At 39.0% G+C, this 16,609-nt stretch overlaps 1 protein-coding gene across 7 annotated transcripts in view; it reads left to right on the top strand.

Moving 5' to 3' along the window:
• CENPK (centromere protein K) overlaps positions 1 to 16,609 on the top strand; it is a 45,073-nt gene that overhangs the window by 12,975 nt on the left and 15,489 nt on the right. For all 7 annotated transcript variants that reach the window (XM_054487524.1, XM_054487526.1, XM_054487520.1 and 4 more), the window contains one exon: positions 7,147 to 7,193. In XM_054487524.1, coding sequence (XP_054343499.1) covers positions 7,147 to 7,193 — 47 coding nt within the window. The remainder of the gene's footprint in view (positions 1 to 7,146; positions 7,194 to 16,609) is intronic.

Genomic DNA, 16,609 nt, shown 5'->3' with positions numbered 1-16,609 from the left:
TTTTTTTATTAGAGACAGGTTTCACCATGTTGGCCAGGATGGTCTTGATCTCCTAACCTCGTGGTCCACCTGCCTCAGTCTCCCAAAGTGCAGGAAAAAATTTTAAAGGAAATTAAAAGTGTTGCTCTAGTGAACACACAAATTATGAGAAAGCAGAACAGCCTTATTGCTGTTACAGAGAAAGTTTTACTAGTCTACTTAGATGATCAAACCAGCCATCATTCCCTAAGCCAAAGCGTAATCCACAACAAAGCCCTAGCTCTTTTCAATTCTACAAAGGCTGAGAGAGATGAGGAAGCTGCAGAAGAAAAGTGTGAAGCTAGCAGAGGTTGGTTCATATGGTTTAAGGAAAGAAGCCATCTCCATAACATAAAAATGCAAGGGGAAGCAGCAAGTACTGAGGCAGAAGCAGCAACAAGTTATCCAGAAGATGTAGCTAAGATACTTGAAGGTGGCTATGCTAAACAGCAAATTTTCAATGTAGACAGAACAGCCCTCTATTGGAAGAAGATGCCATCTAGGACTCTCATAGTTAGAGAGGAGAAGTTGATGCCTAGCTCCAAAGCTTCAAAAGGACAGGTTGACTCTCTTGATAAGGACTAGTGCAGCTGGTGACCCTGAGTTAAAACCAACACTCATTTATCATTCCAGCAATCCTAGGGCCCTTAAGAATTATACCAAATCTACTCTGCCTGTGCATTGTAAATGGAACAGTAAAGCCTGGATGACAGTACACCTGTTTATAGCATGGTTTACTGAATAGTTTAAGCCCACTGTTGAGACCTACCACTCAGGAAAAAAAAGAAAGATTCCTTTCAAAATATTCCTGCCCCCCATCTCTTCACTCAAGAGCTCTGATGGTGATGTACAAGGAATTTAATGTCCTCATGTCTGTTGATGCAACATCTGTTCTGCAGCCCAGGGACCAAGAAGCCACCTCAACTGAAGTCTTTTTATTTAAGAAATACACTTTGTAAGGCTATAGCTGTCATAAGTCCTCTGATGGTCTGGGCCAAAGTACATTGAAACCTTCTGGAAAGTATTCACCATTCTAGATGCCATTAAGAACATGCGTGATTTATGGAAGGAGGTCAAAATAACAACATTAACAGGAGTGTGCAAGAGGTTGGTTCTAACCCTCATGGATGACTCTGAGGGGTTCAAGTAACTACAAATGTGGTAGAAGTATCTAACTAGAATTAGAAGTGGAGTCTGAAAATGTGGCTGAATGACTGCAATCTCATGATAAAACTTGAACAGATGAGGAGTTGCTTCCCATGGATGAGCAAAAAAAGTGGTTTCTTGAGTTGGAATCTACTCCCAGTGAAGATGCTTTGAACACGGTTGAAATGACAACAAAAGATTTAGAATATTACATAAACTTTGTTGGTAAGGCAGTGTCAGGGTTTGAGAGGAGTGACTAATTTTGAAAGAAGTTCTGCTGTGGGTAAAATGCTGTCAAACAGCATCTCATGCCACCGAGAAATGTTTTTGTGAAACGGAGAGTCAATCAATGTGGCAAACTTCATTGTTGTCTTATTTTAAGAAACGGCCACAGCCACCCCAACCTTCAGCAGTCACTAACCTGATCAGTCATCAGCCATTAACACTGAGATAAGGCCTTCCACCAGCAAAAAATTACAACTCACCGAAGGCTCAGATTAGGCATCTCAGTTAGCATTTTTTGCAATAAGGTTTTTTTAAAATAAGGTATGTACATTTTTAGAAATAATGCTAATGCATAATTTAATAGACTACAGTATAATGTAAACAACTTTTATATGTACTGGGAAAACAAAAAATTTGTGTGACTTGTTTTGTTGTGATATTTGCTTTAGTGTGGTGGTCTAGAACCAAACTTGGACTGTCTCCAAAGTATCCCTGCATATGATATTCTGTTTGGATTGTACCCTCTTTTTCTATATGTCTTCCTGCTTCTTCTCCCACTCTGTTTTCTTTCCTTTAATTGTTCTCCACCCCATGCTTCCCTTCATAGTCTTCTTTGTGGGCTTATCATTCTCTTTCCCAATTACTGAAATTCCCCAGGCCCGGCACCGTGGCTCATGCCTGTAATCCCAGCACTTTGGGAGGCTGAGGCAGGTGGATCATGAGGTCAGGAGATCGAGACTATCCTGGCTAACACGGTAAAACCCCGTCTCTACTAAAAATATAAAACAATTAGCCAGATGTTGTGGTGGGTGCCTGTAGTCCCAGCTACTTGGGATGCTGAGGCAGGAGAATGGCATGAACCCAGGAGGCAGGGCTTGCAGTGAGCCGAGATCGTGCCACTGCACTCCTGCCTGGGCAACTGGGCGAGACTCCATTTCAAAAAAAAAAAAAAAAGAAAGAAATTCCCCCCCAAGGAGCAATCTTCAGCTGTTTTCTCCTCATTCTCTTCCTATACAATTTTTCCATATTCTTGCTTTAATGACTGTCTTCATGCCAATGTCAGCCATTTTTCCACATCGTTATTACTACCTGTTAGTCATTAATTTGAGCATTTCTAATAGGTGTGTAGTATTACAATTGTGATTTTAATTTGTCTTCAACCGTATGTCTTATTGCCTTTTCAGTAGTACAGTTAGCATCTCAAAAACTGCTCATACTCAAAAAAAAATTTTTTTTTTTTTTTTTTGAGACAGTCTTACTCTGTTGCCCAGGCTGGAGTGCAGTGGTGCAATCTCGGCTCACTGCAAGCTCTGTCTTCCACGTTCAAGCAGTTCTTGTGCCTCAGCCTCCCGAGTAGCTGGGATTACAGGTGCCTGCCACCACGCCTGGCTAATTTTTGTATTTGTAGTAGAGACGGGGTTTTGCCATGTTGGCCAGGCTGATCTCGAACTCCTGACCTCAGGTGATCGTCCTGCGTCAGCCTCCCAAAGTGTTGGGATTACAGGTATGAGCCACCACGCCCAGCCTCAAATATTAAAATGTTCAAGTTCTCCAGAGGACCCTATAAGCTATACCAGCATTGTATCTTCTGCTCCTGTTTTTATGTGTTATATCTGTAATAATAACTTCCACATGTTCATATTCTCCAGAGGACCCTATATACTATACCAGCATTATATCTTCTTCTGTTTTTATGTGTTTATATCTATAATAATAACTTCCATATTAGTATTAGAGCTATCATAACAAACTACTATGGACTAGGTGGCTTAAACAACAGAAATTAATTTTCTCACAATTCTGGAAGATACAAGTTAAAGATCAAGGTGTCAATAAGATTGGTTTCTTCTGAGGCCTTTCCCCTTGGCTTGCAGATGTCCATCTTCTTCCTGTGTCTTCACATGGTCTTCCTTCTGTGTCCTAATCTCCTCCTCTTATAAGGACACCAGTCTTATTGGATTAGGGCCAACTCTAATAACCTAATTTTAACTTAATTATCTCTTGAAATACCCAATTCCAAATACAGCCATATTCAAAGGTATTGGGGATTAGGATTTCAACATAGGAATTTGGGGGTGGGGACACATCAACCAATAACAACTTACAAATCTATATATTTAAACCAGACTTCTCTGCAATATCAGACTCAAGTATCTTTGTACCTCCTAGGCATCTTTTCCAAAATATTTCATAGACACCTCAGATTCATGAACTGACCTTTTCTGTTTCCTCACTCATTGAATGGAGCATATTTGATCAGCTCCCAATTTAAGAGTCCTCCTAGATTCTTCCTTTTTCATTTTGCACATATAGCATGTTTGTTAAAATTAGAACAGCTGGGTGTGGTGGCTCACGTCTGTAATCCCAGCACTTTGGGAGGCCAGGGCTGGTGGATCGCCTGAGGTGGGGGGGAGAATAGAACAAAAACATTAGAACTAGAACATATAGCTAGTTACTAAATATCGAGTCCTACTGTTACAGATTTACTTCGGGTTTTCATCACCATTAGATTATTATAACAGACTTTTTAATCTCTTGACCACAATGGGTTTCGCCCACCCTGGCAATGATAGAAGTTTTCAAACTTAAAAGTTAAAAAATACATATATAGAGAGTTAACTGTAGTAAACTCAGAGACCAGATTCTACAGTTATCAACATTTTCTCAATCTTCTTTTAGGCTTTTTTGGAGTGGCTTTATATAACATACATTTATTATCTCACAATTTCTGTAGTTCAGGGGTCTGAGGACATTTATTATTTCCCAGTTTCTGCAGATAGGAGTCTGGACACAGCTTAACTGGGTCCTCTGCTTAGGGATTTCGTGGCTGTAATGATAGATTCTCCTCAAAGGCTGGAGGAGGGATCCATTTCCAAGCTTACTGAAGTTGTTGGCAGAATTTATTTCCTTGTGACTGTAGGATTTATGGTAGCTTTAGTCCATGTTTTTGTTCTTTCTATTGTTCTTCCTTCCTGATCTTCTAAAATTCCTTTTATTGTTTCAGTTTCAAGAACTTCCTTGAGCCGTTCTTTTAGAGTTGGTCTGCTGGCAACAAATTTTCTTAGTTTTTCTTTATCTGAGAATTTCTTGATTTCTCTTTCATTCCTGAAGGATATTTTCACTGGATATGCAATTCAAGGTTGTTTTCTTTTAGCACTTAAAAATGTCGTGCCACTTACCTCTGTCTCCCTTGGTACTGATGAGAAATGTGCTGTCATTCTGATGAGCTTTGCTTTATAGAGAAGGCTTTGTGTGTGTGTGTGTGTGTGTGTGTGTGTGTGTGTGGCTGCTTTGAGGACTTTTTATTTGTCTTCAGCTTTTAGAAGAATAATTATGTTGTATCTTAGCCTGGATTTCTTTGGCTTTATCTTACTTAGGAGTCACTCAGATTCCTGAATATGTAGATTTATGTCTTTTGCAGAATTTATTTGAGAACTTTTTAGCTATCATTTGATGTATTTTTTCAGCAACTCCCCCCACCTTCTTTCTCCTTTCCTGGAATTCCAGTAACATGAATGTTAGACCTTTTGTTATGGTTACCCAAGTCCCTCAGGTTTTGTTTAGTTTAAAGAAAATTTTTTAATTGTGGTAAAATATAAAATTTACAATTTTAACCATTTTTAAGTGTATGGTTCACAGTAGTGTTAAGTACATTCACATTTTTGTGCAATGTATCTTCAGGACTTTTTCATCTTGCAAATCTGAAACTCTATACACATTAAACAACAACTCTCCTTTTCCATCATCCCCCAGCCCTGGCAACCTCAATTCTACTTTCTATTAATTTGATTAGTTTAGATACCTCATATAATGGAATCATATAGTATTTGTGTTTTTGTGGGTGACTTATTTTACTTAGTGTAATGTCCTCAAAGTTCTTCCATGTTGTAGCACATGTTAGAATTTCCTTCCTTTTTTAAGGCTGAATAGTATTTCATTGTATGTATATACCACAGTTTACTTACCCATTCATCTGTCAACGGAAACTTCGGTTGCTTTCATAATTTCATTACTGTGAATGTGAGTGCTGCTATGAACGTGGATGTGCAGTTATCTCTTTGAGGCCCTGCTTTCAATTCTTTTGGATGTCTACCAGAAATAAAATTAGTAGATCATATGATAGTTCTATTTTAAGTTTTTTGAGGAACCACCTATACTATTTTCCATAATAGTTGCACCATATTACAATCCCACCAACAGTGCACATGGTTTCAGTTTCTCAACATCCTTGTTAACACTTGTTACTTTCTGTTTTTTTTATGATAGCTGTCTGCTATGGCCTAAATATATCCCCCAAAATTCATGTTAAAACTTAATCACCAGTATGATAGTGTTAAAAAGTGAGGTATTTAGGATGTGATTAGTGAGCTTCTTATAGAGGTTGAAGGTAGTATCTAGTCTTTTTTTCCCCTTTTGCCTTCCACTATGTGAGGACACAGCAAGAAGACACCATCTTGGAAGCAGAGAGCAAACCCTTCCCAGACACTGAATATTCTAATACAAACCTATCTATGAAGCACATGTAGAAAGTTCTTCCGTGTTAGAAGGCTTTCTAGAATAGCAGATACCTTTGAAAGTTTTCAGTAGCCTACCATTTGAGAAGTTTCAAATAGCACTTCATTAGGAAAGGAAAATTTCTAGCAGAAGGATTGAACGCATTAAAATTTGCTATGCAAAATTACACATTTGTTTCTACTCATCAGGCTGGCAAAAATTTTAGAAGAGTTTGTAATATTTCTTGCTGTTTTTTCTTCATAGCTCATGGGAATGTCTTTAGAAAGGAAGCTGACATTCTCTATTCAGATTCAAAGTACACATTTCATTCTCCGAAATTTCATTTCTGAGAATCTGTTCTATAGAAATGAGAGCACCAGTACATAAAAACGTGTATAAAAGTCTGCTTACTGCATCCTTGTTTGTTATGGCTAGAAACTAGACACAAAGTTAATCTAAAATCAAAGTGTTCAATCAAGAGGGCAATCACTCAGTATATTATGGTATATTCATTTTGGAATATCATGCAGCCATTAAAAGTTATGAATTAGACCTATATAGGTCTAGGTTTCCCTGGGGGTTTTATTGAGTGAAAGAAAGTAAGATGAATATAATATATATGACCCCATTCTTGTAAAACCAATGATGATAAAAATAACCCTTTTAAGTGTATGTAAATGTATGTTACATATGTGTACATAGGATATATGACTACAGGGAAAGTATTTGAGGAACACACTATAGATTATTAGCTTTGCTTTTGAGGGTTTGAAGAACAAAAGAAGAAAAGAAAAAGACACTAAACAGTACATAAATAGGATCAAATTTATCTAAAATTATATATAGTTGGCTATACGTGCAAAGATGTTAAAAATAAATAAAATGAAAAAGTTGTGTATTGTCAAGGCAGGTGGATCACTTGAGGTCAGGAGTTCAAGACTGGCTTGGCCAACATGGTGAAACCCTATCTCTACTAAAAACACAAAAATTAGCCGGGCATGTTGGTGGATGCCTGTAATCCCAGCTACTCAGGAGGCTGAAGCATGAGAATTGTTTGAACCAGGGAGGTGGAGGTTGCAGTGAGCCAAATAGCGCCATTGCACTGCAGCCTGGGTGACAAGAGGGAAACTCTGCCTTGTGGGGGAGAAAAAGTTGTATAAATGGAGATGGAAAGAATTATCTTAGAAAACCACAAAATTAAATTCTTGATTTTTGAGAATTAACTAAATATATGTGTAACTTTGTTTTGTTTTGTTTTTATAGCAATTCCCTTGACTGAAGACGTTCTCATAACATTAGGAAAAGAAGAGGTAAGCCACTCAATGAATTTGTAGTGACCCCAAATAATTTCTAACTAGATCTATTTTAGATAAGTTCATGGCATAAGAAATAGGATGAAACCACTCTAAAACCATATTAAATTTTCTGCTTTTATTTATATTTTATTGAACATAATATTTGATTTTTTTTTTTTTTTTTTTTTTGGAAACAGAGTCTCGCTCTGTTGCCCAGTCTGGAATGCAGTGGCACAATCCTGGATCACTGTAACCTCCGCCTCCCAGGGTCAGGCGATTCTTCTGCCTCAGCCTCCCAAGTAGCTAGGATTACAGGCATGCACCACCATGCCCGGCTAATTTTTGTATTTTTAGTAGAGATGGGGTTTCACCATGCTAGCCAGGCTGGTCTTGAACTCCTGACTTCGTGATCTGCCCGCCTCAGCCTCCCAAAGTGCTGGGATTACAGGCGTGAGCCACCACACCTGGCCTAAAGATTTGAATTTTGAACTCGATTTTTGCATCAGAACTATTACTGAAGTTAGTGGTTATGTGTAAACCTTAATCTCATATCTAGTTTTTAGTTAATTAAACTTCATAATAAAAGCAAAATATTAAACATCGCTTAATGACCCCATACATACATCTCTCCTTCTGCTGTGGACTAAATATTTGTGTCTCCCAAAATCCATACCTTGAAATTTATTCCCCAGTGTGATGATATTAGGAGGTGAGACCTTTGGGAGGTGATTAGGTGCTGAGTGTAGGGCCTTCATAAATGAAATTAATGCCCTTATAAATGTCTGAAGAGACCAGTGTCCTCCCCTTCCATCTTGTGAGGACACAACTAGAAGGTACTGTCTGTGAAGAGGTGGGCCCTCAGTAGACATTGAATCTTGGACTTCCTAGCTGCCAGAATTGTGAGAAATAAATTTTTATAAGCTCTCCAGTCTGTAGTATTTTATTATAGGAGACTGAATGGACTATGACAGAAAGTTGGTACTGAGAAGTGGAGGTGGTACTATATAACAAATACCAAAAAATTTGGAAGCACCTTTGAAACTGGGTGGATCAGTAGTAGCTGGAAGAATTTTGGAATGTGTGCAAAGGCCTACATTGCTGTGAGCAGACCTTTAAAGGCGATTCTGGTGGGAACTGAGGTTATAAGAGAGCTATAGAGAAAGCCTCAGTTTTCTTAGATAATACCGGAATAGTCCTGAAAAGAATGTTGATAGAAATATGTACAGTAATGGCCATTTTGATAGGTCTCACCTGGAAAGAAAGAACATGTGTCTAAGGATAGAGAGGAAAAAAATCAAAGTGTTTTTCCTAGTCTCCCTCACCACTCAATACAACGTAGCACCTCTGGTTACCAAAATGTGTGGGGAATTCTCACCAGCAACCAATTCTTTGGCAGATTTTGCAGATGATGATTCTCTCCTACCCACCAGTTGGGTGTCCTCTTAATTCACTTCAGTTCTGACACAATCTACTTGGAGGTAGCATCAGATCCCACAGGTTGAGCGCTCAGTCCCACATGCCTGACCCCAGTTTCAGATACCAGTTGCCAGTAATAGATTGTCGCCTGTATTCTGACTGGCTATAAATCAGGGTTTTCCATGATCCCCTCCTCCTCAGGTTTGATTAATTTGCCAGAGCAGCTCACAGAACTGAGAGATAAACTTACTTTCATTTACTCAGGTGTCATAAGAGATATTGCAAAGGATACATGGCTGGGCATGGTGGCTCACACCTGTAATCCCAGCACTTTGGGAATCTGAAGAGGATGGATCACTTGAGTCTAAGTGTTCAAGACCTGCCTGGGCAATATGGCAAAAGCCCGTCCCTACAAAAAAAAATACAAAAACCTTCTGTGTGTGGTGGTGTGTGCCTTTAGTCCCAGATACTTGGAAGGCTGAGGTGGGAGGATTGCTTGAGCCTGGGAGGTTGAGGCTGCAGTGAGCCATGGTCGCGTCACTGCCTTCCAGCCTGGGCAACAGAGTGAAACCCTGTCTCAAAAAAAAAAAAAAAAAAAAAAAAAAAAGATACAGTTGAACAGCCAAATGGAAAAGATGTGTAGGGCAAGTCATGGTGGAAGGGACATGGAGCTTCCATGCCATCTCTGGACATGGTACTCTCCGGAAACTTGCCTCTGTTCAGCTATCTAGAAGCTCCCCAAACCCAGTTCTTTTGGGGTTTTATGGAAGCTTCATTATGTAGGTACGATTGATTAAGTCATTTGCCATTGATGACCAGCTTAACTCTCAGTTCTTCTTCCCTCCCCAGAGTTTTGAGGGGTGGTGCTGAAAGTCCTAACGCTCTAGTCAGGTTTTGGTCTTTGTTTATGACCAGCCCCCATCCTGATGTTACTGAGGGGCTCCCAGCCATCAGTCAACTCATGCATATGAAAAGATACCACAATAGGGATAAAGACCAAATATATATTTTACAATATCACAATGTTATTGCACAGTGGAGTAAATATTCTTATTATAAAGAGGCAGAGAGCTGAATTGCATGCCTGCCCTAGTGTTTTGTGAAAGATAGAACTTATAGGAATGAAGTTGAATCTTTGAAGAAATATTTAAGAAAAGTGTTGAAGGTATGGCTTGGCTTCTCTTGACTATATAGTAAAATGTGGGAAGCTAAAAATGACTTAAATTGCTAATAAAAAATGAAGCTGAATTTAAATGTTTGAAAAATTGTCAGCCTATCCCTACTGTAAAGAATGAGAAAGGCTGTTTGGCAAAGAACTTAAAGGGTGTGGCCAAATGACCATCTGATAAGGAGATTAGTCAGCCATCTCAACTGAAGCCAGGTGCTGTTGTTCAAGACAATGGAAGAAGGCAATGTAAGGGCTACAGGAGTCTGTGGGACCTTGGGCCATACTGCCTAGCATGAACTCATTCTCTGCTTCCTATACTTAGACTGTGTTCATCAGTTGCCCCAGGTGCAGCTTCAGTGTGTCTAGGTGTGGCAGAGGCAGCAGTGGTCACCCTTCTGGAGGGTCGTATCTCCTCCAGGGTGCAGAAAGCGCAAGCCAGGGGTAATGGCTGGTTCCACCTGGGTTTTAAAGGAAGGAGCCTCCTGGCAGAGCCTTGAGCTTATGACCTCAGTCCAGGAGAGCCATGGTGCCCAGGCACAGCGATACTGTGAGTGAAGCACAGACAGAGAGCTGCTGGAGGGCCATTTTGCCAAGCTTTGGGAACAAGGATGCTCAGAGCTGTGGGTCCCCAAACCCCTGCTCAGCAAAGCTGCAGGGGCAGAGCCACCTTCACCCTAGTGGGCCTTGAAGACAGCATTGAACCAAAGATTATTCTTGGGCCTTAAGATTTAATGTTTACCCTATTGTGTTGGGAGTTAATTGGGACATGTTACCCCTTCTTTCCTATTTCTTCCTTTTGGAATAGGAATGTCTATCCTATGTCCCTCCCACCATTGTATTTTTGAAGCCCATAACATGTTTGATTTCGCAAGTTCACAGTTGATCAATTTGCTTCAAAATCTATTGTACTGGGAATTTTATTCATTTAATTTAAATCATACTTTGATGAGATGTTAGACTTCAAACCTTTGAGTTGTTGGTAGAATAAGTTAAGACTTTTGTGGCTGCTGGGATGGAATGAATGTATTTTTGCATGTGAGGAAGACATGAATTTTTGAGTTTTAAATATGAATGTCCAGACAAGGATCATAGACACTTTCTCAAAACTAAATGCCAATAATGTCATGTTTTTAAAGTGTCAGTTCATAAGGTTAAAACATAGAAGAGAAGATGGAAGCAAACAAAAATTTTTACAAGTTGTAGAGCATGGAAAGAGGTAAGTATGTGCCTAGAGACAGAAATCATGATGAAGAGTTTGCCCCCACAAAATTGAAGAAAGTCTTGGGATTTGAAGGAACCTGTTACTGCAAAACTCAGAGTTCAAGTGTGGAGCTAAAATCAAGCTTTAAAATTCTTTAAATCAGAATATAGATGGTTAAATCTTCTTAGCTTACCGTTGCTAACTTCTTACCTATATATCTGAAAACTGGAAGTATATGATATGGAGACATTAAACTAGTGAGGCTCTTGACTCAGGGATACCAGGTTGGGTGGTTAATGGGGTGGTGTGCAGGTCAAAAGTCAGAAAGATCAAGTTAACATTTTTATTCTGCATGGTGTACTGCTAGTTCCCTCCATCGCTCTGTCTGCAGAGGTCCCTAGTGTTTTATGAAAGATAAAACTTATGAGGAATGAAGTTGAATCTTTCACTGAGAAAATATTTAAATGAAGTGTTGAAGGTATGGCTTGGCTTCTCTTGAATGTGTAGTAAAAGTGAGAAGAGAAAAATGACTTAAAGAAATTGCTAATCAAAAAAGAACATAGCCTTAGACAGGATATAAAATATTTTGAAAAGAAAATATTTCTAAGTAATAATATATGGAGTCCCCAGTGAAAAAGCAGGGTGGCCACACATCATAAAGCCTTATTCATAAACATAGCATTCATAGTAAGTTTTTGAGTTTTAAATAGGAATGTCCAGACAAGGATCATACACATCTGTGAAATGTCTCCAAGTTGAAAGACAGAAGTTCAAAACAACTGAACAAAGAGGAGTCTCAAGGAGAGACAATTCAGGGAACCAACGAGAATTTAAAGAAATAATACCGTCCACAGGATAAGAAAAAATTTTGATCCCACAAAATAACAATGCCATTTTTTAAAAAAGGACCACTTTGCACCGTCTAGGATGGCTATAATCAAAGAACAGACAATAACATGGGTTGATAAAGAAGTGCAAAAATTGGAATAGCAATACATTGCTAGTGGCAATGTAAAATGGTATACTATTTTAGAAAGCAGTGTGGAAATTTCTCAAAAGGTAAAAGAGTTAACTGTCGCAGCAGTTTCATTCCTGGATATATACCCAGGAGGAATGAAAACATGTATGTATCCACACGAAAAGTTACACATGAATGTTCATAGCATAATTTTTCTTACAGGCAAAAAGGGAAAACAACCTCAAATATCCATCAATTGATGAATGAATAAAATGCAGTATATCCTAACAGTGGCACATTATTGGACAATAAAAAGAAATGAAGTACAGATACATGCTAAGATATGGATGTACCTTGAAAACATGCTAAATGAAAAAAGCCAGCCACAAAAAACTGCTGTCTTAGTCTGTTTTCTTCTGCTATTGCAGAGCATCACAGACTGGATAATTTATTTTTAAAAAGTTTATTCACCGGCTGGGCGTGGTGGCTCACACCTGTAATCCCAGCACTTTGGGAAGCCGAGGTGGGCAGATCACGAGGTCAGGAGAGACCATCCTGGCTAGCATGGTGAAACCCCGTCTCTACTAAAATACAAAAAAATTAGCTGGGCGTGGTGGCGGGTTCCTGTAGTCCCAGCTACTTGGGAGGCTGAGGCAGGAGAATGGCGTGAACCCGGGAGGCGGACCTTGCAGTGAGCTGAGATCGTGCCACTGGACTCCAGCCTGGATGACAGCGAGACTCTGTCTCAAAAAAAAAAAAAAAAAAAAAAAGCAAGCAAGTTTATTCACCTATAGCTGAAAAAGTTTATTTAAAAAGTTTGTTCATACATAGTTGCAGGGAGAATTGAGCACATCTATGCAGCTCTACTAGGAAAGAACTCCTGTAAGCTCCCTTGTGCCTTTTTCTTTGTCTGTATTAATGTTTCCTCTCACTTTAACTCCAACAGAACAAAGTTCCAACTTTTTTTAACTGCAGAACTTAAAAAGGTTGAGAATCTAAGAGCATGGTGCTGTTTTTGGTGAGGGAGGGCCATCTTACTGTATTATAGCACAGCAAAAGGATAGAAGGTGGAAGTGAATACAAGAGACAGGAAAAGGCGGGGCTGAACTCCCATGACAACTAACCTACTCCGGCAATTATGGCATTAATCACTTCGTGAGGGTGGCACGACCCAATTGCTTCCCAAAGACCCTACCTCTTAACACTGCCACAATGGCAACCAAGTTTCTATAGTCATAGAAATGTAAATAATGGGTCAGGAATGGGAAAAAAGGACAACTGGAATAATAGAAGAAATAAAGCTGAAATGGAATTATGAAATTTTACTGTTATAAGTTGCAGAATATTAAAAAATCGAAGGCAAGAAATAATAATACATGGACATTTTCTCAGAATAAAAGATAATTGTTCTCCCCCCCACCCCTATATATATATATTTTTTTTTCTTTGAAACAGGTTATTACTCTATTGCCCTGGTTGGAGTGTAGTAAGATTATAGCTGTCTCATCTCAAACTGCTGGGGTCAAATGATCTTCCTGCCTTAGCTTCCCAAGTAGCTAGGAGTACAGGTGTGTGCCACCATGCCTGGCTAATTTTTTTATTTTTTATTTTTGGTTTCTTGTAGAGATGGGGTCTCACTATGTTGTTAAGGCTGGTGTTGAATTCCTGGTCTCAAGCAGTCCTTCCACCTTGGCCTCCCAAAGTGCTGAGATTACAGGCGTGAGCCACTGTGCTTGGCTAAGATAATGATTCTTTACATTGAAAAAGATCCACCAGATTTCCAACACAATGAATTTAGAATGACCCATGGTAGATGATCCAGCAAAATTTTTCCCTTTCGTAGCAACTCTTAGCAACCCCAAACTAGCAACTGTAGCTTAGAGTGGCCAAAATCCAAACTTGATGCAGTGCCAGCATCTGTCCCAAAAACTTTCATTTTAGCTATTTTTCATTACAGTTAAAAATAAAAAGGGGATTGTATATTTAGCTTGTTTCTCATTTTACATTTTGTTGTATATTCAGTGAGCCAGCTCTACAGGAGCTGGTTCTATTATTGTATATTTTACTGGTAACTTCTACCTACAGTAACTTATCGCAGTGCAACTGTTGTTGTTTTATACCATCGGTGACTCAGTAACCATCTGGCATCAAACTTTACCCACCCTGTAATCCTTCCTTTTCTCAAACAGTGCTTTCCTCATGTTTCAGCTAGCAGGAGTTATAGGAAATCTCATTTGTAATGCTAGTTGTGCCAGAGATTTCTCTAAGACTACCCTCAGGTGCAATGATTTGTGGGATAGACTCACTGGACTCAGAAGAACTGCTGTTTTCTTGGTTGCAGCGTATTAAAGTGAGAGAGAACATTACAATGAACAAAGGAAAAGGCACATGGGATAAGCTTACAGGAGTTCTTTCCCAGTAGAGTTGTGTGGATGCGCTTAATTCTCCCTGCAACTATGTGTGACGTGGCAAGTTGGCAGCCAAGGAATCTCACTTGAGCCTTGTTTAGGGTTTTTATTGGGAGTCAGTCAGGTTTGCATGCAGTGCTTGTGTAACTGACCTTAACTATGTATACTCCATCCGCCTAGAGTAAAAATGCATTTAACACAAATCACATAGTTAGCATAAACTCTCTAATCAAGCTGGTGCCATGTCACCCAAGGCTCTAGACATAGAAAAATGCTCATCAAGCAGAGTATTCCAAGGGCTCAGAGCTTATTTTCAGGGAACTCACCAAGGGCAGTTCTGAAGACAGGCTTTAGTAGTGTCCAAGGTTTTTGCAGTCTAGGTCTGCTGAGTTAACTCTTTCCTGCACAATTGTCTTTTCATCTCCCTCCCTCTCTTCCTCCCTTCTATCCTTGACAGGGTTTTGTTCTGTCACTCAGGCTGCACTGCAGTGGCATCATCTCTGTTCATTGTAACCTTGACCTCAGGCTCAAGGGATTCTTCTACCTCAGCCTCCTGAATAGCTGGGACTATGGGTGTGCACCACCATGTCTGGCTAAGTTTTGTATTTTTTTGTAGAGATAGGATTTGCAATGTTGCCCAGGCTTGTCTGCACTCTTGGGCTCAAGTGATCTGCCTGCTTCAGCCTCCCAAAGTGCTGGAACTACAGGCATGAGCCATGGTGCCCGAATTCTTTTGATTTTCTCTGTGGTGTTTTGGAGAACTTAAGTTCCTAATTTGATTAACTCCATTTAATCAAGTTTTCTATTAAGGTCTGAGCTCAAATCTAAGAACTGTTTGCCCAACTCAGAGTCACAAAGATTTTCTCCTGTGTTTTCTGTTAAAAGTTTTTAAGTTTTAGGTTTCAGTATTTAGGTTCATGATCCATTTTGAGTTAATGTTTATGTATATATAGTATGAGTTAGTGATATAGGGTCATTTGTTTTCATTTGGATACTGACTGTTCCAGTGGTATTTGTTGAAGAAATTATCTTTTCTTTTTTGAATTTCCTTTACACTTTTGTTGAAAATTAATGACCATATATATGTGTATCTATTTCTGGACTCTGTTTTTCTCTATTCTGTGCTTTGGATATTTCTGGTTTTTTGTTCTGTGTTTCTGTCTTTAAGCCAATACCACATTATGTTTTTTACCGAAGCTTTAAAATAAGTCTTGAAATCAAGTATTATGAATTCTCTAACTTTGTTGTTCTTTTCAAAATTGTTTCATATTTCCACGTAACTTTTAGAATTGGTTTGTCATTCTGCCCCGTAAAAAGCTGGAACTTTGAAATTTCCCTGAATCTATAGGTTAATTTGTGGAAGATTGCTATCTTTAACATACTTAGTCTGAATGCAGATCCATTAGCACTGTATCGTCTTTGTATTTATTTAGGTCCCCATTTATTTGGTGTTTAAACATTTTGTCTCACCAGTGTTTTGTAGTTTTCAGCATACAGGTCTTGCACATCTTTTGTCAAATTCATCCCTTTATTATTTCATAATTTTGACTATTAAACGGTATTCTTTTAAATTTCAATTTTTTTCTTTTTCCTTTTTTTTTTTTTTTTGTTGAGACAGAATCTCGCTCTGTCACCCAGGCTAGAGTGCAGTGGTGCCATCTCAGCTCACTGCAAGCTCCACCTCCCGGGTTCACGGCATTCTCCTGCCTCAGCCTCCCGAGTAGCTGGGACTACAGGTGCCCACCACCACGCCTGGCTAATTTTGTTTTGTATTTTTAGTAGAGATGGGTTTTCACCATTTTAGCCAGGATTGTCTTGATCTCCTGACCTCATGATCTGCCCACCTTGGCCTCCCAAAGTGCTGGGATTACAGGCTTGAGGCACCGCACCCGGCCTTAAATTTCAATTTTTATTTATTACTAATAAATACAAATACAATTAATATTTATATATTGATTTTGTATCCAGTGAACTTGAGAAACTTTTATTCTACATACTTATTATCTGAGATCAAACACGGTTTTACATATCTTTTCCCTTTTGTATGATTTTTATATCTTTTTGGGGGGTTATTTTGCTGTCCTAGAACTTGTACTTCAGTAAAATATTGAATAGAAATGGTAAGAATGGACATCTTTGCCTTGTTCCTGATGTTATCGGAAAGCATTTGCCCTTTCACCATTAAGTGTGATGTTAGCAGTAGGTTTTTCATAGACACTTTTAATCAGATTGCGGAAATTTTCTTCTGTTACAGTTTATGAAATCTTATTTTATTTTATG

Source organism: Pongo pygmaeus, chromosome 4 (assembly GCF_028885625.2).
Source record: "Pongo pygmaeus isolate AG05252 chromosome 4, NHGRI_mPonPyg2-v2.0_pri, whole genome shotgun sequence".
Classification (NCBI taxonomy): Eukaryota; Metazoa; Chordata; class Mammalia; order Primates; family Hominidae; genus Pongo; species Pongo pygmaeus.
Note: the sequence above shows the minus strand (reverse complement) of the source record. Positions and strands in the feature narration are given on the sequence as shown.